The following is a 20,765-nucleotide window of genomic DNA, read 5'->3' as shown; positions in this document are numbered from 1 at the left end:
CGCCACAGCCGCGGGGGCGGGGAGGCGCAGCTGAGTCAGCGGGGTGCAAAATCAACTCAAAGGCGGACAAGAGAAAATGAGCCTCCGCAAAGAAAAACGCCCCTCACTTGCCGCTGCGTTGCTCTCTGCCTTTCATTGTTCGCTCTTCTCCTCCTCTTCTTCTTCCCCCCCTCCACCTTCTTATTCTTCTTCTTTTAGACCAGTCCCTTTTTTATATACCGGGGACTTTGCTTGGTGTTTGTCTTGTTGTCGTTCTCTTAGCGTCTTCCCCACATACACCATGGCCGACCAGACCCCCGATTCCTGGGAGGATGAGCTCTCCAGACAGACTGAGGGCGTTCGTTTGAACCCCAACGCACAAGGTCGCCCTCAGCCCCAGGCTCCTTCTTTCCACCCTGGTGCTGCCACTTTCACCCCCGGTGCTGCTTCCTTCGTTCCTGGACAGACCTACCAGCCCTACGGTGGCGGTTACCCGCAGTATGGCCAGTACGGCCAGCAGGCCTACGGCGGATACCCTTATGACCAGCAACAGCAGGCCTATGCTCAATACGGCGCCTACGCTCAACAGCCTGGTGGCTTTAACAACAACCAGGTCTACAACCAGCAGTACGGTGGTTACCAGCAGCAGCAGCAGCCCCGTCAAGCTGCCGCCGCCCCCGCTGCCGCCCAGCCCGCTCAACCCGCCCCGAAGCCCGCCGCATCCAACAACGCTGCTCCTCCCAAGGCTAAGGTCCTGTCTATTGGCGGTGCCAGCAACTCCCCCGCCGCTCCCAAGACCAAGGTTCTTTCCATCGGCACCCCCTCCCCCGCTCCCACCTCGAGCACGCCTTCTTCGACCTCGGGTGCCGCTACACCTGGAGATACCAAGGGTGCTGCCGCTGTTGAGGCGGCCGCTAAGGTGACGGCTTCCAAGGCTATCGAGAAGACTGAGAAGAAGGCCGATGCGAAGGCTGCCGCCAGCGGCAAGTCGTCCCCTACCCCCTCGGGTCGCTCTAGCCCTGGAAGATCCAGCCCTGCTCGCGGCGAGGCTGCCAAGGCTGCTCGTAACGCCGACGCTGTCGCCATGGAGCAACAAGCCGATGTCGATGAGGCTACTCTGAAGGAAATCTATGGTGAGAAGAAGGAGCACGTCAACATTGTCTTCATCGGTCACGTCGATGCCGGAAAGTCTACCCTGGGTGGATCCATCCTTTACGTGACCGGTATGGTGGACGAGCGTACCTTGGAGAAGTACAAGAGGGACGCCAAGGAGGCTGGTCGTGAGACCTGGTACCTCTCTTGGGCCCTGGATTTGACCAACGAGGAACGTGCCAAGGGTAAGACTGTTGAGGTTGGCCGTGCTCACTTCCAGCTTCCCGTCAAGGCCGCCGACGGCAGCACCATCACGAGACACTTCTCCATCTTGGATGCTCCCGGTCACAAGTCTTACGTCCACCACATGATTGGTGGTGCTTCCCAGGCCGATGTCGGTGTCCTCGTTATCTCCGCGCGTAAGGGTGAATACGAAACCGGTTTCGAAAAGGGTGGTCAGACTCGTGAGCACGCCCTGCTTGCACGAAACACCGGTGTGAAGACCCTGATTGTCGCTGTCAACAAGATGGACGACCCTACCGTTGAGTGGAGCAAGGCTCGTTTCGACGAATGTACCGTCAAGGTGGGCAAGTTCTTGGAGAACCTCGGCTACAAGAAGAGCGATCTTTTCTTCATGCCCATCTCTGCCCAGAGGACCACGGGTATCAAGGACCGCGTCCCCACGGACCTTGCTCCCTGGTATGGCGGCCCGTCCCTTTTGGAGTTCCTGTCGGACATGAAGGTGCCCGAGCGTAAGATCAACGCACCTTTCATGATGCCCATCAGTGCCAAGTACCGTGACATGGGTACCATGGTCGAGGGTCGCATTGAGTCTGGTGTGCTTAAGAAGAACGGCAGCTGCATTATGATGCCCAACCGCACCAAGGTCGAAATTGCTGCACTCTATGGTGAGACTGAGGACGAAATTCCCACCGGTACCTGCGGTGACCAGGTCCGTCTTCGTCTCCGTGGTGTGGAAGAGGAAGATATCCTGCCCGGATTCGTGCTCTGCTCTCCCAAGCGTCTGGTGAACTGTGTCAAGACCTTCGAGGCCAAGATCAGAATTCTTGACCTGAAGAGCATTCTCACGGCTGGTTACAACTGCGTGATGCACGTGCACTCTGCTGTCGAAGAAGTTACTGTTGCGGCCCTGCTGCACAAGTGCGAGCCCGGCACTGGACGTCGCAGCAAGCGTCCCCCTCCTTTCGCTGCCAAGGGTCAGACCATCATTGCTCGTATCGAGGTGACGAGCACTGCTGGTGCCGTTTGTGTCGAGCGCTTCGAGGACTACAACCAGATGGGTCGGTTCACTCTGCGTGATCAGGTAAGCAGCCATTGTCAAAGTGCCATTCATAGAACGATGCTAATATACAAAACCAGGGTCAAACCGTTGCCATTGGTATGATTACCAAGCTCATCTCTGCCGAAGAGGCGGCGGCGACGCAGGCGTAAAGTGTGAATGTCTTTTCATTATAAATAGCAGTCCCTACGGTGGTCAACGGCGATGTCTAACGAGCTACGACTGTCGACCGGGAGGAATGGGCGGGAAAAGGCTCGGTGATGATATCCCAATAGCAGCCTGGTTTGGTTGTTGCTGATGATGATGAATTTTGATGTTCCGTTTTATTCTTTTTTGCTCCTTTGCTCCTTTCCTATAGATTTTGCATTCCCTTGCTTGTTGGTTTTGCAATAAAATTTTCATTGCTATCATTTCACGCATTCTACTGCTTTTTATGATTTGGATAGTCAAAAAAGATTCACTGCACGCATGAATCACACAGCTGTAGCATAGACAAACAGCCAGAATACATGAAACAGGACGTCTATTCTATGGGGAATCAACCAGCACCAGCACCAACAAACAACTTTTAACAATACCAATGAAGAACAAACATTCCCATCATAAAAAATAAGAAGATAAAGAAAAGAAAATCTACCTCCTCTTCTTCGAAACAACAGTCATAAACCCATCCTCATCCACCTCAGGCTCAACCTTCTCCCTCGGCGCCCTCACCAACGCCGGCGCCGGCGCATCATCCATCTCCATATCCTCATCCTCATCCTCCTCACTATCATCATCATCCTCCTGATCTTCCCCTCTCTTAAACCCTTCAATCCCCGAGGCACCCTTCTTACTCTGCCACTTCTCCCACATCTCCTGGATGGCCCCGAACTCGCCCTTCTCCGTCTGCCCCTTCATCTCCATAATCTGCACGGCAACCATGCCCGCACTCTCATCATCCACCACGACATCGAACTCATCGTTCATCACCTGAATAAGCACGTCCTCGAGATCCTCGGCGTCTGTTTCGGGTCGCTCCTGGATCATCTCCGAGATGGCGCCGCAGAGCCAGTCGCGCTTGTCGGAGGAGGTCGGACCGCCCCAGTTGGATTGCACGGCCAATGTGAGGGCTGGCCAGGCGTTGATCGCGAGGGTTATTCCCAGGTCGAGGTATTGGGTTGCTGTTTGGGGGGGTTGTTGGGTGGTCATTTTGGTGGATGGTGGGGTCGGAGGTGGGTGTGGGTGTGCTATATCGGTTGGTTTTGAGTTGGTAGGGAGAAATTGGAGGATTTTTGTTATTGAGGGATTTTGTTGGGAGTAGTTCCTGCTTAGATGTATGTGTAGATTGCAGTGATATATATGTTGGAGGGAAGAAAGTTTGCTGGTGGTGCTGGTCTGCGCCTGAAATTTTTTTGGATTTGGATGATGGTGGTTATCGGGGTGTTGATTAGATAGATAAGAGGTCATGTGATTGCGTGTTTCTATGGGGGAGAAATTGGATTGCAAGGTACTTGGTTGTTGGGGACCTTGTAGGTTTGGTCTACCTGGATTGGGGATGCATAGCTGGGGATCAATGACAGGTAAAATATGGGATAGAGATCATGGTTCCTATTTAGTGGTGCTTGTTGTTGATTGATATGAAGCGGAAGATGATGTGGTAGGTGGAGGGGAAGGGCAAAAAGAAAACAAAAAAGAATTGTTTAAGCTCCGATAGGGGGAATCGAACCCCCGGCTGCCGTGTGAGAGACGGCGATGTTAGCCACTACACCATATCGGATTCTTGTTGAAGAAGGCGTGTTTATTTGCTTATATATCCCTTAGACGATAAGCCAAAAGCCTTGTGCGATAGGTAGCGAATGTATGAAGGCACAATGGATGGATTGATACATTATAGGTTGTTGTTGAAAATCACAGAAGCAATTGCATAACACTCTAGCAACTAATGCATTATCTTCATCCATAGCAGTATGTTTGGTGGGGTTTGGACTTGTAAGGCTATACTATACCCGCATGATGGGAGCTTATGTTCACAATGAACAGGGGCTCTAGATGCGTGGTGCCGGGCCTATGGGTTATTGGCCTATTTAGATGTGTATGTAGATGCTATCGGGGATCTTGTCGATATGGGCACATGTGCTCGCCTCAGTGGTCATGACCCAGGATGTGCAATTATTATAGCCCTAGTACCACACCAGCTGAAATATATATCGGCAACGGGGAGCTGTTCGAAACGCAACAATTTCAGAGGCTGAACTAAGGCCATACAGTTGAATTGACCAACATCTTAATAATATAGCACATTGCCATATGGTATTACATTGCTAGATATCGCCATAAATATGTAAAGATGCATGCCCCGGCCTCTATTCCAAAATCATACTCAACATTCCCGCCCAGTCCAAATCCAAAACAAACCTGCGTAGTGGTATAACCTATTCTGCCTGAGAAAGAAAAAGAAGAAAAAAAAAACAAACTATGTACATAAGTGAAGAGAAATCGGGTAGAACACATGAAGCAAGAAGCCAGCCGTGTTCCCCTAAACGCCACATGATCGCTCGACCCGCAGACATGGTATAATGCCAACAACATGAAAAGAAAAGATCACAATGCATAGCTGAGAAGAGTCTGGGCTTTGATTGCCGTAGCCACATGCCACGGTAATGTGCCTTGCTGCACAGTGCGCGTACCCCTGGCTCTGGCCAGGGTTGCCAGGTCGCGATACATACCCAGAATCTCCCGCAGGAGAGTATCATATGAAGACGGGGAACGCCGTGCAAAGAGTATATTGACACTCATAGCATATAGGCCATCTCCATCAGTAGAGCCCTTCCTGCGAAGAAGGTACCCGCTTGCCAATGCGGGGCGATACTCCGTCTGATGCAGAGAGCTGTTGAGACGATGCGATAACACTACCCCCCATGTCTCATCGTAGATATCCGTGAGGAGGGACTCGGATTCAACCTCCGGGAACGCATCCGTTGGGGTGGAGGCATTCGCGGGTGCACCCCAGCCACCCGGGGGTGTGGGCGCGGTACCGAACTGGTCCGGCGAAGAGACACCGCCGCCAAGGTTCGGTGTAGCAACAGGTGTGGATGAAGGCTGCTGATTGAACATGCTCAAGGGAATGGGGAGATAAGGCGGCTCGAGATGTAGGTCAGGAGGAGTGGTCGCGCCCAAGATCACCAGATCCAGCGTCATGGACCTAGCCTTGCCGTACTGATCTGCAAAATTTGTCCACGCTTTTTATCTGTTAGCTCTGAACCGGCAAACGATGGGGCGAGCACTTACTGTCAACCTCCTCCTGGTCCACAGGGTCAGTGCTGACAATGATGACCTTCCAGCGCGTCTGAATCGTATCCATGATATCCCTTGTTGCCTTCCATATTTCACCCCGTACCTCCGGGAGAGGCCGAGCTGCAACAGAGTTACGATAGCGAAGGCAATATGACATGTTCCGTTGAAGTGCCCCAAAATTATCAGACCAAGCCACACTCAACCAACGTTGATCCAGACTTCGGGAACAAGCAATATGAAGATGCTTGCCTTCCTGCAACGGCGACGAACCCTCCGATGACAGTTTGAAGCCAATAGATCTAGGAATAGGCTCTGCAAGCAACACCGGCGGTGCGCAATTCACCGGGCCCACCTCGGACGATTTAGGCGGACATCGGCTGTACACTTCGAGGGCCAGGTTCAAATATTCGGCCTGGGGAGGAACAACGAGAGATTCGGCCGAAGTGACAAAATCCATGGGGATTATCTGAAGAACAAGCTCGTTCAGCTGTCGTGTCTGTTGCTTGTCAGCCTCCGCGATGTATTGCTGGAAAAGAGACCAGAATGCAGCGCAGATATCCACCAATGATGTGGCGTGAGTAAAAGGATTCACTATGTAAACTACAATGTTGCTATCCTTGCTTGGCGGAGTACTCAAAAACGCAGACCCTGTCTCAGTCAGAATAAGCAAAGTCAACATTGTCGGATATGGCTTACCGAGCACTCCACAAATAGTCTTGAGTGACTGTATGACCTCGGAGTAACGTGAGTCTGCTGATGAACTGATGTTCCAGGAGCCCAGTCCACGGTCGAAGACATTGGAACTTTCGCCTCGACGATGCTCGCCAAGGTTGCAGCCCGAGTAGACCAGTCCAAGCCGCTCTAAGAATGTGTCGGCTGCTCGAGCAGCAAAATGAGGATGTATGCAATATGCGAGAATGTCCTTTTGCCCATGCGCAGGTTCCAGCCCGAAAGTCTCCCAAAAGGATATCGCCGGAGGTAGTGTCTCCAGGAAATCCTTTCCCCGACGCACGCGCAAGTGCGGTGGGGGTATTTTCACTATGGTGCCCTTTCCAGTCTCTCTACGCTGAGAGGACTGACGCGGGTTGGCACCGTTGGATGACGAAGGCGAAAGCGCATTGGAATCTTGCAACGAAACAAAACTGTTCAGATCCAGTCGTTCCATTCCACTCACGAAAGCTGCATCACCCTGAAGAGTCTCGGGAGAGCACACCTCATCAGCATAATCAAGCAGACCAAGGGTTCCATCTATCTTATGGTCCAGAGATGATTGTGTCACTTGGTCAACCAATAACTGAGCAACTTGAACCTGTATGTCCTTGCGAATAAGCACTGGCGAGACCTGGTTCTGTGCCAGGGAGAAATAGCCCGCCATTGACCAGTCAGAAAAGGTAGACAGAAAGTTTCCCAGAAATACCGAGTCTTCCGGTCTCTGGGCTGCAGTTTCTTGACCAGTCCGGACAGTTGACTTGTCCTGGGATAAAGCTAACGAAGTTCCCGAATTGGAGCGAGTACGTTTCCTTTTTCTGGTGGAAAACGTGGCAGGTGATAGGCCACTTTCAGAGGCACTCTCATCACTGTCGGCACTTACACTGCTGCTCATGTCCGAATCCGATGATGATTCTTGCATCTCCTCACTATAAGGAGACCCGTAATTGTCGGGATCCTTTGACGTGCTGCTTTTCATCTTTCCGCTGTGACGTGGAAGGCCAACAGTTGGGATGTCATTTGTGACGGTGTCTGGCCCCTTGTTCCTTTCAATTCCACGAAGATTGAATCCAAACTTTCCATCAGCGCCGTATTTCTTGTCCCAGAGGGACATGTTCTGTTTGAAAGCAACTGCATTGTAGTAACCAGGCCCCTGCCCTTTCTTGGCAGGCCGTTGACTTCCAAGTTGCGACTCCGGGAACAGGATCTTTTTGACCTCCACCGGGCTCAAGGGGGGACTTATCGTTCGGGGTTTGTCCTCCTGAGGCGTGAATACAGGTGCCTTGGCCTCCTGGTGAGTTTTCTCGGGCTGCATGTCTGCTGTAGCGACCACAGGACTCAACTGAGCGCTTGCAATATTCATGGCTGGTGTCTGTTCAGGTGAAGCCTGACCGTCCACAGTTGCTTGGATCTCGGGCTCATCTGTATCCATGAACCCAGACAATTCTTGAATTGCTTCAGCCTGTTCGCCAACACCTCCACGATCGAAGTCTGGGTCGTCAAAGAAGCTGAAATCAGCATCAGTGATTCCTTTAGTGCCAAAGTCTTTCTCATTCATATCTCCGAATAAATCATCGTCGTCGTTCGTATCGTATAGGCCCGAACCAACCACAAGTCCTGCCGACGGGCCAAAGCTTATCACATCCGTACCAGTTCTCTCTTTGCTGAGTTGACGATGATGATTCAGCCTGTCCTGTTGCATGAAGTTCGAGTTTTGCTCAATGTCGTCCGTGAAGGTATCGGAAGTAACCAAGGGATTTAAGCCTGTTGCGGCGGCCCCATCAGGCGGTGTTGGGTATACAAGACTAGCAGTTTGAAGGTCAGGATACTGCGACGCTCGTGAAAGGCTTTCAACCCCCTCGGGCAAGTTGAGTAAATCGGGAGATGATGCGTCCTGATCCTTAGTCGGCGCTTCTTGATGGACAGACGGAGGCTTAGGGCTCGCCTCGGCAAAGCTAAGTTTCTCTGTTACACGCCACTTCTCTGCGAAATCTAGAGGGTCACCAGCAATGGATGAGACACCTTCCATTTCACCATAGAACTCTGAAGATGCTGATTTCGTTCTCCTGAAGCAGTAAATAGCTGGCCAAAGAATCCGCTTTAGGGGAAGCATGGAAGCGCCTTCCTCGCTGGGCCGCCAAACTTCCCCGGCGAGTCTAGAGTAAAATGGTTCCCAAACTTCAACTTCAACCCAAGCTTCATCATCGATGCCATCCACAGGAAGACCAAAATTGGAAAGCCACCAGAGCACATTGACCTTCCACTGTTTGCGAGTTGCCGGGCTGGACTTCTCATTCCCTGAACCCCCAACATTAGACGGATACGGGGACCCTGCGTTCAGCTGGGGCGGATTAGCGGCGACAAGTCTGGCAATAGACCCACTTGGAGATAGCCAGAGGTCAGTGCCCGGTGGGGTGTCGTGTATGCTCGCAGGGACTTCTTCCGGTGTGAGCAACCACGTCAGGCCAGCCTGCGATACAGTCTGTAGAGCTACTGTTAGCTTTCCGGCAGATGTCAGCTGGATCTGAAGCGTAGTTAAGGACGGTGCCAAAGCAAGGTCGATTTTGGAAACGTGAGAGTTGTCGCAGCCATCTTTTTCAACAACGGTAAAGAGAGTACGTGAGCCGAGGGGAATTGCGTTGCGTTGCCGGACTAGTTGGAGGCTAACTGCTCCACTGACGGCCGAAATGAATGATGCGTAAATAGTAGCGAAAGGTGTCATGGCGTTCGGCCTCTGTGATCCCGCGCTCCCCGACGCATTTTGTGTTTCTGTCGAGAGATTCTTGACTAAATCCACCGCAGAAACGTTGCCAGAAGAGGAGACTGTGGTATATGTTAGAAACCAATATCAATATGTAGAGTTGAGGAGTACACTGATCAAGCGCATACACACCTTTCAGAGTAGCTGAGCCAATGGCGAGGCGACCTGAATCGTCTCTGCCATCGTTCGGAGATAGCGGAGACAGGCTTTCAAAGCCAGGAGTAGCAGAAAAGACCCATAAACATAATCGTCTGGGGTAGCTAGAAACCAAGCAATTTCGGTCCCTTAGCTGGAGCTCCAGGTCCTTGAGACGGCTGAGATGCTTCAGGATGGCGTAGCCATTACTTGGCGATTCGCCAGGATCGTCGGTGTAAATTCTCCAGTAAATATGGGAGAATCCATCCTAAGATGCCAAGTTAGGGGCTTGACCGGTATCTTTCTGGGGAGGGAAGAGGAACCTACAATGGCGCGTATGTTGGTGATGGACCCTCCGGGAAAGTCCATGGTTTAGTTATAGTCCCCAAGGAGACACCGGCTGTTTTGTATTTCTAGCCAGGAAAGATAGTACAACTGAAAGAGGATTCATTTCCAGCAAGATGCGCGAAAAGGATCATGTCTCAACAAGCCGTCCATAGTACTATTTGGAGACTTTGGGATAATGCAACAGGTGTCAGTAGATAGATAGGCTCGGAGATGCCATCGCTGTTTTGGGGTGGGAGAAGGGGGGAAAGCTCGCGGGTTTCAAGGAATACCGGGAGGAAAGAGGCGCATTTAAGTATCAGACTAGAGGCGCCATAGACCCAGCGATATGCTCCGAGCTCTGATAAACGACCAAATGGCAGCCGGGCGAGGCGAGGCAGATGCAGAACAGCAGAAGATGCGATGCCATCGAGACCCAACGGAGGTTGCTTCGGCCCGCGAGAGCCAATCATGCGTGATCGACACCCGCAGCGTCACGTGGACCCAGCTATCGCTATCGGCGAACTTTTTTTCGTATCGCCTTTTTTTCCCTTTGGTTCAGCTTCTGCGCTTCAAGCTGGTCTTTTTTTCTCTCAGCCCTTCGCCATGAAGCTCTCCAATCAGTCGGAGGTCCCCGTCTATACCATCTCCGGCTCCAACACCGCGCGCCCTCTGCCGGAGTGGCTTGCGCGTCGGAGAAAGCGCAGCTTGAAAAATGATCCGGAGTATGCGAACCGCATCGAACTACTTCAGGACTTTGAGTTCGAAGAAGCAAGTCAATGCGTCCGTGTCAGTGAAGATGGCGAATGGGTCATGAGCACAGGTAGGATCATCTTCCAGACTACCCTTTCAATTTTGTAATATTGACCTTTTTTTTTTTCGCGCAGGAACATACAAGCCCCAGATTCATACCCACTATCTGCCGCAACTTTCCCTTTCATGGGCTCGCCATACAGTAGCCCTGAACACCACTTTCCTTCTGTTGTCCTCTGATTACTCCAAATCTCTTCACCTGCAGTCCGACCGATCGCTCGAATTCCACACCCCGCAAGGCTGCCACTACACTACGAGACTTCCCAGATACGGCCGTGACTTGGTGTACGATCGGCAATCAACCGAAGCCTTGGTTCCCTCAGTCGGTGTTAACTCGGATGGCATGGGAGAGGTTTTCCGCCTGAACCTCGAACTTGGTCGGTACATGCGCAGTTTCGAAGTCGATGTTGGTGGAGACGATTTCACGTCTAGCGGTGGTGGTACCTTACAGGGTGGTATCAACACCGGCGCGGTCAACACCGGTGCGATTGCCGAGGAAAGTCACAACCTTCTTGCGTTCGGTACTACATTGGGTACGGTAGAGCTTTGGGATCCCAGAGCAAAGGGCAGAGCCGGAATCTTGCTGCCACCCACTCAGTCTGGCCCTGATGAGCCCCGGCACGAGATCACGGCCTTGGAATTCCACCGTTCTGGCCTGACCCTCGGAACCGGTTCTTCGAACGGTCTCATTCACCTCTACGATCTTCGGTCCCCCGTACCACTACTCAAGAAGGACCAGGGATACGGCTTCCCTATCCACACATTGAAGTTCCTACAGCCATCAACACACACCCGCGAACAGACTCTGGACCCGAAGATCATGTCCGCAGATAAGAAGATCATCAAGATCTGGGACCCCCGTGATGGAAAGCCCTGGACATCCGTTGAACCGGCCGTCGACATCAACTCGGTCGCATGGTGCAAGGATAGCGGTATGCTCTTGACTGCTAACGAAGGTCGCCAACAGCACTCGTTCTTCATCCCGCAACTGGGTCCCGCTCCCAGATGGTGTTCGTTCCTGGACAACCTCGTTGAGGAGATGGCTGAAGACCCCAACGATCCTAACGCTTTCAGCAGCGGCCAGACCGGCGCTGTTTACGACAACTTCAAGTTCTTGACTGTTCCTCAGCTGAAGACCCTGAACCTGGACCACCTGATCGGCCGAACCAGCCTCCTCCGCCCCTACATGCACGGTTACTTTGTGGCGCAGCAGCTATACGAAGAAGCCCGCCTCATCACCAACCCATACATCTGGGAAGAAGAACGTGCCAAGCGTGTTAAGGAGAAGATCGACAAGGAGCGTGAGAGCCGTATCCGCGGCAAGAAGAAGGCCGCCGTCAAGGTCAACAAGAAACTGGCCGAGAAGCTCCTTACCATGGAAGAGAAGAATGAGCGTCGCAGAGCCCAGCGCGTCCTACAAAAGGGTGGAGATGACGACATGGTCGACGCTCCTGCACCAGCCGCAGCAGAAGCAGCACCCACCGAAGAGCCCGGCAAGAACCTCCTGGGCGACAGCCGTTTCGCCAAACTGTTCGAAGACGAAGACTTCGCCATCGACGAGAACTCCCACGAATTCAGGCTCCTCAACCCCAGCACATCCGTCGACCAGCCCCCGAGAAAAGAGCGCGGCCTCACCGCCGCCGAGCAGGAAGCGATTGACGACGTCCCCGGCTCCAGCTCCGACGACTCCGAGTCCGAAAGCGAGCCCGAAAGATTCACCAAGCCAGCAACCTCCGGCAAGATCTCTACGGCCTCCTACAAGCGCACTAACGGCCGCCAACCCCGTATGGAAGTCACTTCTTCGTCCGGCGTCGGCGCTACTCGCGATCGTTCGTTCGCTGCCCGCGCCCAGAATATGCAGTCTCGCCAGAAACCCACCCGTCGCAGAGGTGTCGTCGGTGAGAGAGAAGTCACCTTCCAGCCTGCAGGCAAGTCCCGGCAGCAGCAGAACAGGGCCCCGGCTCCTACTGCTCCCACCAACAACACCAGCTTCAAGGCTAAGGAGCGCCGAAGCGCCTCGGGTAACACTTTCCGGAAGATGTGATTTGGCAACAAGTCGAGAATCCCCTCGTGAGCACTGGCAGTTCATATATACCGTGCATGTATAACTCCCCCAGAGCTCTCCTTTAGCCGGCAAAAAGACAGACACAGTTGTCTTGTCTTGCTCTCCCCCATCCATCATCTCCTTCATCACCTACCTACCTACATGGCCGGTTCCCAGAAAACATGCTCGCCCACCACCCACTTCACTTCTCTCCTCCTGCTGGGCGATACTAGACTCATCTCATGTCTATCTTATCAACAATCAGAGATATGACATGACATGCAGAAGACGGTGTAACAGGCCACGTGGACCCTGCTACCATCCATCATCATCTGCATGTCCACCCGCCTCTCATCCTAGAGGCTTCCGACGAAGAAAATTATCGGGATAAGTCGGGAAAGAAAAACATTTCACACTGCCTAAGGAAATCCTGGCAACGAGATTCCTTGGATCAGCATGTGATAAGCAGATACCCACCCTCAACTTCCAAATAATTGTTGTCCCTTGTACTGTACATAGATCTAAAATTGAAGGGAATGAGAGAGATACAAAAAAGCATTGTGTGCATGAATGGAGTACGTAAAAAGGTGTCTAGTTAGGTTTTGAATTTGACGATTGTAATGCAGCTTGAGGTCCATGGAAATGATATTTTCCAAGCCTTTTCTTTTTCTCTTAAGATCTTCGTAACATATAGATTTGTTGTTTGTTGAATCATGATAGATTGCGTTTCGAATCATTGATAGCTATCCACAATGAGCACAAGCAAGCAACTTCAGGCCTTTCCCTGGGCCTGTATACCTCTGATTACAGATCACTCAATGACACTAACCAAAGACGAAGAAAAGTCGAGTCATCAGGAAGAAGTGTAAACGCAGACGGCGCGAGTGTAAGAAGAATAGTAAAAATGAAAAAGAACGAGGGATAGATCAATATCCCCATCTTCAAAAAGGCAGACAAAAACGAATGGATACAACGGAACCCAAAAACACTATTCACTCCAGAACGCAGACGGCCGTTTAAGCAGATTTTGACACCAGAAATTAAAAAACAATAGAACCTTGAGAAAAAGCCCCTTATATCATCCTCTATTCGCCTTTCCGGGTCGCACATGGCCGTATCGCTTGCAGATCAGTCTATAAAAGTAGATCACTGTGAGTAGGGGAAAAAGGAAAGAAAAAAAAAAAAAAGTAAGGCATGGCCTCGTAAAAAGACAGCATCAGAAGAGTGAAGTTTGAGAAAAAGCATAGATATGAAGGTTGATAAAAAAGCCCCCAAAATGGCAACTTCCAACAGAGCCTTCAAATGCAGGCACGCATATTGTACGAGTCCGACAACATGATAGAGGGAATAAGAAAATAAGGACTAAATAAGGCGACTCCATTAGAGTCGCCTACCTTGGTTGCCATGTCTGCCTTCTTCGAAGCTTCGCCGGGAGGCCCCGAAATCGCTCATAGCAAACAATAGCGGCTCGTCCTCTTCAGCTTGTGATGGTGGCGGAGGAATGTTTCGGCCCGAACTTGGTCGTCGCCCAGCTCCCCTACGATCTTCAACAGCCGAGGTGCCGCTGTTACTGCCACTTGCATTGCCATCACGATCATGATCGCGCTCAGCGAGATCAGAAGGAGCGCCGCGCGCAAGACTACTCGAGCCGGAGCTGAGGGAATGCGGCCCACCAGACAGCCCTCGCCCCCGAGAAAGGCCGAAGCGTGGTTGGTAGATATGATTGTTCGACGGCGACGGTGTCGCTGTTGGCCCTGACAGTGATGTCCGCTTGTGGGGGCTTGTTCGGAGCCCCGTTGAGCTCGACCTTCGGCTCGGATCTTCGCTGACCGACGGGGGACGTTGTTCCCTGCGCGTTGGCTGGGTCGTTGATGTAGCCCCTTCCAGGTCATGCTGTCTCTGTAGGGCGCTTAAGCTATTGTGTGATCTCTCCTCAGCCCCGAGGCTTACGCTGCGCAGATTGAAGGGGAATATCTCATCATCATCGGCCGCAACTGGTGGAGGGGGTGGAGCAGCAGAGCTGGGCCGACGATAAGGTGGGAATGGCAGCCCTGGTGATGTAGGGATGTCAATGGCATTCACCGTTGCGACGGAGGGGCGATGGGGTATGGTCGGACCCTCGGGAGTGTAATCTCCGACAGAGGAGGGTTGCTCGCGACCTCTATCGTTGCCATAATCAACGATGCTGTTAGAACTGAGGCGAGACGGAATGGCCGGAGTATGTGGGGTATGGGGTGAAATGGGTTTGCCCGGAGAAGAGGCCGTCGAAATCGAAGTACCTGCCACCATGGGGGGCACTCCCGAGAGCTGCTTGCTCGAAGAGGTCGATGAGCGCTGCAAGAGCATAGAAGATGACATTGACTCCGACAGTTGTGCGTTCGAATCTCTCATTCGCTGGAACCGGGTCAACGCAGCCGAAGTAGCCGTTGTCCGGCGTGCAGTCACATCAGCAGAAGCCGAGTTTGATGTTTTCAAGAGATCTTTCCTCAAATCCAGCATCTTCAGGAACTCCGTAATGTTCTCATCGTCTGCATGAATGGAATCTGCACTTGTCCCCGTGGCTTCAGCAAGTAAGCCTGACCCAGGTTGAGGGTTGGAAGACGTTGCACTGGTCTTGCCACTCGAATTTTCGTCGTCTATTTTGTTGATGTTGCCCGAAGAAGGCCTACCCCGTCGATGAGTGAAGGCGCTACTGTACCTTGCGGTTGGCGTAGGCCGAGGTGATGCCGAATTGGAAGAAGTAGCTGTAGTCTCAGGAGCCCCGGGCAAAGGTAAGGATTTGCGAGCGGAAGCTGCCATGGACGGCGGTGGCATGTTCTTCGATTCTGGGAACGAAGGGCGAGCCATTGTCCCTGACCGGGGCGACATACCCAGTGGAGGATCAACAAGAGATGGCGACGCGGACAATGGTGGTGCTTTGAACGGAGGGAAAGAGATAGACGATCGTCTAGCAACGCCCGGGCTACTTTCATTTGCCAAAACGGCAGCACGGCCCAGAGGACTTGCTTTCACAACTTCTACAGGTTTCCGGGAAGAGGAACTTGGAGGGGATGGCGAGGCAGCTCCTGATTCGCGGGCGGCACGAAGAGCTGAGATTGGACTCGCACTGGTCGTAGGGCCGACGTGGTGGAACGTTGATAGACTCCCATAAGCTCGACTTGGGTCAGGGTCTTCGACAGTTCGTTTCTCGACAGGAGCCGATCCGACCCCGGAATTGGCGGCCTTGAGGTTGGAATCCCTGCTAGGAAGTGAAGGGCGGAAGACTTCATCGTCGGCTCCCATGAATCGGGAACTCAGAAGAGCTTCCGAGTCGTCCACTCGAAACTCACAGCTTGTTCGATAGGTCACTTGGATGGAAAGGTATCCAACCGGCGACTCCGTGGTCCCAAAGGTGTACGTATCGACCACCCTATTAGGGCTGTCGAATAGCGGCGTAGTCAATCGGTCCGGCTTGGAGTTATCCGGATTCGGCTTCCCAACCAAGATACGATACCTGATCTTAAGCGCCGGGTGCGTATGAAGCCTCCCGTTGCGCTTTGCGAGCTTCCATGCGGGTAACAATTTGGAGTAGGTGAATAACGTTCTGAACGTCACGATACTCTGCTTATATATTTTTGGCAGATTTGAGCCAAGATCTGCCGGTAGTGCCTTGTTAGGCGTATTCCCCAGTTCCACCCTCCATCGCTCTAGAATAACATCCTCGGACCTAGACGATAACGGCCCCTTGGCTTGTACCTCTGAAGACCTAGAAAGAGATTCCAGAACATCAAATCTTTTCCCTTGCTCATCCAAGGCAACGAGACTTTGGTTATTCGTCAGATCCTTTGTATCCAGATACGTCTCGATGATCAACGGTGGAGGCAGTTGTTCGCTAACGTCGTTCGTTCGCCAGAATCGGAGCTCCTCTCGGAGAGCATCGATGTCTTCTAAATCGATGGCGAACTGGAAGATGGAGCAAAGTAGTTAGCAGAGTACATGGATACCAAGTACAATTGATGGGAAGCAGAGGCTCAGCATATTTGGGGACGTAGCATACCCATCGATTGACTTTGGGATTTAATTTCGGTGTATCGTCTGAGCGAGAGAAGTCGATCCGAGAGGCCAGTATTACTAGAGCAGCTTTTGTGTGGTAATTCTAGACGCAATATACAATTAACCAATGGGCCCTTTGTTACATACATAAGGGGACTAGAAGCCGGGTTCAATCCATACCGATACGAGCTGATTGAGCTTCAATATTGCTTCTTTCGCTGGGCGTGAAGTGGACGTCTGTCCAGATGACCTAGCGTCCGTCTCTATTCCCAATCCCCGTGTAAGTTGTACCCTGGGGTCGAAAGCTGGAGAGTTCGGACGGAGATCTTGATCTCTGCGGTCATCGGAGCGGTTTGCGCCCGGCCTGGATGCGGAGGGGGGCGCCGCAGGCGCCGGAGATCGGGGGTGTTGATGCATAATGTAAACTGCGGATATTTTAGAGAAATGGATAGAATCGTAACTGAGTCGTCTTCGAGTGGAGACAGCGTCCAGAACGACCGCTGCGTGTATGTCTGTAGATCAAGGAAACGGGGAGGTGACGGTCCCACTGCGGAAGGCCATGCTAACAAGCCCAACAGCCCGAGTTAAGGTCGACAAAGGGAGAAAGATGGAAGAAGAGGAGAGAAAGGCTGAGCGCTAAGTAACAGGCACTGGCTGGAATAAAACGAGGGACGCCGATATCATCGTTTGCTGTGCTCAGGCAACAATAAGATGTTGGAGCATTTGGAGCATGCGGTCTAGACAACCTTGGGAGCTTCTCCGCACTGACGACTTTGGGCGGATCCAGGCGTCCGGGGGTGCACGGCGTTCTCACCGTAATGGGAGAACCAAGGGGTTTTAGGAACGCATGGTTGAGAACTACAGATGAGGGAAGTAGGAGTGGATGGCCAAAGGGGAGGGGAAGAGGTTGTAGTAGGAGAGTATGATTCACAGAGGAAGGACGAAATGTAGGAAGTGGAAGAATAGAGAGGAAAAGGAAAAGAGAGAGAGAGAGAGCGAGAGCGAGAGAGGGAGAGGGAAGAGAGAGACAGGCGTTATGGTAATGAAAGTCAGTCAGTCAGTTCAGTCAAGCGTACGGGCGCAGAAGGTCTGTGACGCACACCCGGTGACTCGGTGGTTTGAAAGGAAGCAGGTCAAGTGCGAGCGGTCAGTCAGTCAGGCTGACGGGTGCCACAGCAGGTCCCCCAAATGAAATAACCCATGCGATCTGGGACAATACAATCAATGGCTACGAGAAGATCAGACTAATCAGTAAGGGAGGGAGTCGTCCACTTGATCGAGGGAATGCTCTTGTGCTCTGTCTGTATTTTTGGGCGGACCAAGATTATGGTGCAGGAGGTGAGCAGTTGCAGCTGGAAAGATTAAAACGGGCGATTCGAAGGCGGTCAAGCCGCAAGCTGCGGCTGCAGTTCTGTATGAACCAGTATCAACCAGGTACGGCCCAGTCTAATGTCTGCGTCACAGAACGGTATTGGCCGAGAGATAAGGAAAGGCTGATCAAGCGGTGATAGCATGAAGTCATAGCCTGATAGGCGTGGCTGGCTGCCAACTGGCACGGGGGCCTGCCAGGCAGTCGTAATTACCCCGTTAGATGCGTGGTATCTTACCCGAATTCGAAAAGAAAAGGGGGGCTCTTGTCATCTGGAACGGTACTACTAAATTCAGACTATCCCCGAATGGGTTAGACCTCCTAAAGTTACCGCTTGCGCCTGGGCGATCAATCAACTTGCATGATAATCCCTATCCATGACAACATTCCATGCTTTCTAACTTTAGCCATCTCAGTCTTTCCTGTGGTGCCCGCGAAACCTTCTACGCAGCAATGTCGTGCTTTTGGTCCGCCGTCGTCGGTAGACGGCAATTTCTTTGAAGCCAAACAGACTTCAGAGCCAGCTCAACTGACAGTCAACTTGGGATGTCTGCGACGCAGACCGACGAGATGGGGGTGGATCGCAGAGCGCAGACAGCCTCCGAGCACCGAGAGCATGGACCACACACCCCCAACTGTCCTGGGACTGGCTGCCTCACCTGCAACGGCCTGCAGGTTAGGTGGAGAGCAGACGCCAGTTGCCCGGTCTACAAGGCACTGTACCTTAGCCTGTAGCTATACCTTTCAGCTTGAGCCAATGCAATCTAGTCTACTGTACAACACACTGCCGGCATGATGCACCGGAACTGCGAGGTTTGCAGCCTAGGCGGCTGGCTAAGACCCCTTCAAACAACCTAGACTCCTAACTCATCGCAGACCCCGAATCGGGGAAAAATGATAGGTGATGCATCATCCCCAGGAAAAGCGTGGGACTCTATCGGGGAAAAAAAATAGTATGTTTAAATTTGGAAGTAAAGCAAGCAAGCAAGCCAATGGGAATCGGCTTTGGCGCATCTCTCAAAAGACTTGTATGTAGTTGTTTGGAGCCAGTTGGTGGTACAGCTGTATGCGCTAACCTAGATCACAATAATAGGGCCTGGACACTTCATCTTTCGTACCTTTGTTTGGGCTGTTTCTTTTTGGTGGAATTGTAGCCTTGTGGCCGATTGTTGCCTACATGATGATAGATAGAATCTATGTGAAGACCCGTGATTCCTGAGATTACTACAGGCAGCCACGAGCATAGCTTACACACCGCCTTCAATTTCAAGGCAGACATAGCTCTGACCGCATCCAGTAGTAAGCTTTCCTCATGCCTGAGGCATGAAGGTCTACTCTTAGGAAGGGCTTGTTGAGATTCATTATCGTGTTCTATTGATTACTGCTAGAAATATTCATGTGTTACCTGATAATAGATTCCACAAATACTGTAGTGCGTTATCTAGTGTAGTCAATCTATAACTACGGAACAGCTGTAGATATTTTAACTACGATGTACTAGAAGAAACATGATTGGTAAAGGAGACAGTGAAGCCAAAAAATATTTAGGAGTCCAGACCCACTGCTCGTCGAGAAGTCAACAAAGCCCTGAAAGTTACTTTCTAGTGATTTGAATACGCCCTCAGAGCATGTTCATTCAGAACATCCGCCCGGGGTCCCTGCAACAATGTGGAGACCCTGACATTTCCAGCAAAAGCCAACGCAAGATGTGAGTGACAACAAATGCTTGCTATGAACTAAAGCAGAGCATGAAAACCTGATGTATCCGATCATTGGGTGCATCCCTGTAAATTTATCTTGATAAGATGGATGGATATAGGGTCCACCTGACAGCATGCTCAGGGATAAGGAGATAGGGTCATGTCAGGGTGTTCTTAGTTGGGATAGACAAAGCAATGCGTCGAGGGATAAAGGAGGATAGAAAAGGGTAATATTAGCACAACCACTGATTGGCATGGATGATATGACAAAGAAGAATGGGACGCATGGCCCTCAATGGCGCAAGAATTGGAGACTGGAGTAAAAACAACGAGGATGGCGACAGCATAGAACACATTTCGAGAGAGATAGTAGTCATGAGCGCATGTACAACAAAAAGGAAGCAGGCAAGCGCCTAACCATACACGCTGAAGAGTAGCGAGTCCGATAAGACTGTGTGCAACGGCTTGATTGTATGTCCACTGTCACAAATGATGGGCGATACTAGACAGGATTTTTAGATGGTGGTTGTTGTTCGTGTTGGCTGTTGAGAGGATATTGCCTGTTCAAAATGAACAGGGCAGGGACAAAAATAAAAAAAGATCGCCCGATGCGAGGGTCGAACTCGCAGCCTTCGGATTACGATTAATCATAAAAGTCCGACGCTCTGACCAATTGAGCTAACCGGGCAACTTTTGATAACGTGACAGCCTATCTATCTGATTTGAATGCTTTGGAATGGTAGTGGGCTACGTTAGCCAATGTGCGACGGTGGAGAAAGTGTCCAGATCCACCTGTCAACCGCTTTTACATGATGGAAAGCGACAGAAGATGGCAAAAATATTATATAATTCAAGTTACCATATTCTCCACCTTTTTCAGTGGTAGCCCATCCGTGGCTGTTATCATAACGTCGGCAAAAATGGGAGGCAACCATGGTCAAGGTGCGAAAAAGATATCGCCCGATGCGAGGGTCGAACTCGCAGCCTTCGGATCACGTGTGATCGTAAAAGTCCGACGCTCTGACCAATTGAGCTAACCGGGCAATTGTTGGCGGATCTTCAGATGATTTGATACCTAAACCAGGAGACTAACTTAGGGCATAGCAATGGATAGATATGTAGCCAATCTTCTTATGCGATACACCAGGCTTATGGTAATAGTGTCCAGATGAGAATCTTGTGAGATCGCCCCATCAGAGTAACTCTGTCGGAGAGGATGAGATTGAAGAAGA

The 20,765-nt window shown here is 51.6% G+C and overlaps 5 protein-coding genes and 3 non-coding genes across 8 annotated transcripts; 2 read left to right on the top strand and 6 right to left on the bottom strand.

The window, feature by feature from the left end:
* Positions 1–280: 280 nt before the first annotated feature.
* On the top strand, positions 281–2,523 carry BO85DRAFT_377311 (translation termination factor GTPase eRF3; the record flags this gene model as incomplete). The annotated part of the gene is made up of 2 exons (XM_025656258.1): positions 281–2,395; positions 2,452–2,523. The coding sequence occupies 2 exons, from the start codon at positions 281–283 to the stop codon at positions 2,521–2,523; spliced, it is 2,187 nt and encodes a 728-aa protein (XP_025513073.1).
* A 481-nt stretch (positions 2,524–3,004) lies between these two features.
* BO85DRAFT_490249 (pre-rRNA-processing TSR2 family protein) lies at positions 3,005–3,562 on the bottom strand (the record flags this gene model as incomplete). Its single annotated transcript, XM_025663651.1, has 1 exon — positions 3,005–3,562. One exon carries the CDS (start codon positions 3,560–3,562, stop codon positions 3,005–3,007), a length of 558 nt encoding a protein of 185 aa, XP_025513072.1.
* Positions 3,563–4,058: 496 nt separating this feature from the next.
* Positions 4,059–4,130, bottom strand: BO85DRAFT_t192. Its single transcript has one exon. It is a non-coding gene; the product is annotated as a tRNA-Glu (tRNA).
* A 506-nt stretch (positions 4,131–4,636) lies between these two features.
* On the bottom strand, positions 4,637–9,956 carry BO85DRAFT_479662 (uncharacterized protein). Its single transcript, XM_025662960.1, has 5 exons — positions 9,579–9,956; positions 9,249–9,519; positions 6,344–9,178; positions 5,642–6,295; positions 4,637–5,592 (listed from the first exon to the last, which is right to left on the bottom strand). The coding sequence occupies exons 1-5, from the start codon at positions 9,618–9,620 to the stop codon at positions 4,955–4,957; spliced, it is 4,440 nt and encodes a 1,479-aa protein (XP_025513071.1). The 5' UTR covers positions 9,621–9,956; the 3' UTR covers positions 4,637–4,954.
* A 189-nt stretch (positions 9,957–10,145) lies between these two features.
* Positions 10,146–12,834, top strand: BO85DRAFT_80526 (WD repeat NOL10/ENP2 family protein). Its single transcript, XM_025665682.1, has 2 exons — positions 10,146–10,398; positions 10,463–12,834. The coding sequence occupies exons 1-2, from the start codon at positions 10,182–10,184 to the stop codon at positions 12,430–12,432; spliced, it is 2,187 nt and encodes a 728-aa protein (XP_025513070.1). The 5' UTR covers positions 10,146–10,181; the 3' UTR covers positions 12,433–12,834.
* Positions 12,835–13,677: 843 nt separating this feature from the next.
* On the bottom strand, positions 13,678–17,133 carry BO85DRAFT_80535 (putative autophagy protein Atg13). The gene is made up of 3 exons (XM_025665683.1): positions 16,645–17,133; positions 16,469–16,567; positions 13,678–16,374 (listed from the first exon to the last, which is right to left on the bottom strand). The coding sequence occupies exons 1-3, from the start codon at positions 16,879–16,881 to the stop codon at positions 13,813–13,815; spliced, it is 2,898 nt and encodes a 965-aa protein (XP_025513069.1). The 5' UTR covers positions 16,882–17,133; the 3' UTR covers positions 13,678–13,812.
* Positions 17,134–20,135: 3,002 nt separating this feature from the next.
* Positions 20,136–20,221, bottom strand: BO85DRAFT_t191. Its single transcript has one exon. It is a non-coding gene; the product is annotated as a tRNA-Lys (tRNA).
* A 269-nt stretch (positions 20,222–20,490) lies between these two features.
* On the bottom strand, positions 20,491–20,576 carry BO85DRAFT_t190. Its single transcript has one exon. It is a non-coding gene; the product is annotated as a tRNA-Lys (tRNA).
* Positions 20,577–20,765: the final 189 nt, after the last annotated feature.

Source organism: Aspergillus piperis, assembly GCF_003184755.1.
Source record: "Aspergillus piperis CBS 112811 unplaced genomic scaffold BO85scaffold_16, whole genome shotgun sequence".
NCBI lineage: Eukaryota > Fungi > Ascomycota > Eurotiomycetes > Eurotiales > Aspergillaceae > Aspergillus > Aspergillus piperis.
The sequence above is the reverse complement of the archived record's forward strand: the minus strand, read 5'-3'. Positions and strand labels throughout refer to the sequence as shown.

What these genes read in the sequence shown, in the direction of transcription:
- BO85DRAFT_80535 (XM_025665683.1), bottom strand. Translation starts at nt 16,881, where the DNA reads ATGCATCAACACCCCCGATCTCCGGCGCCTGCGGCGCCCCCCTCCGCA. An exon ending in AGCTCAATCAGCTCGTATCG is followed by an intron (nt 16,568 to 16,644) that starts GTATGGATTGAA and finishes TATTGCGTCTAG; the next exon opens with AATTACCACACAAAAGCTGC. An exon ending in ATCCCAAAGTCAATCGATGG is followed by an intron (nt 16,375 to 16,468) that starts GTATGCTACGTC and finishes TCCATCTTCCAG; the next exon opens with TTCGCCATCGATTTAGAAGA.
- BO85DRAFT_80526 (XM_025665682.1), top strand. Translation starts at nt 10,182, where the DNA reads ATGAAGCTCTCCAATCAGTCGGAGGTCCCCGTCTATACCATCTCCGGC. An exon ending in CGAATGGGTCATGAGCACAG is followed by an intron (nt 10,399 to 10,462) that starts GTAGGATCATCT and finishes TTTTTCGCGCAG; the next exon opens with GAACATACAAGCCCCAGATT.
- BO85DRAFT_479662 (XM_025662960.1), bottom strand. Translation starts at nt 9,620, where the DNA reads ATGGACTTTCCCGGAGGGTCCATCACCAACATACGCGCCATT. An exon ending in TCACCAACATACGCGCCATT is followed by an intron (nt 9,520 to 9,578) that starts GTAGGTTCCTCT and finishes TTGGCATCTTAG; the next exon opens with GATGGATTCTCCCATATTTA. An exon ending in TGGCTCAGCTACTCTGAAAG is followed by an intron (nt 9,179 to 9,248) that starts GTGTGTATGCGC and finishes CATATACCACAG; the next exon opens with TCTCCTCTTCTGGCAACGTT.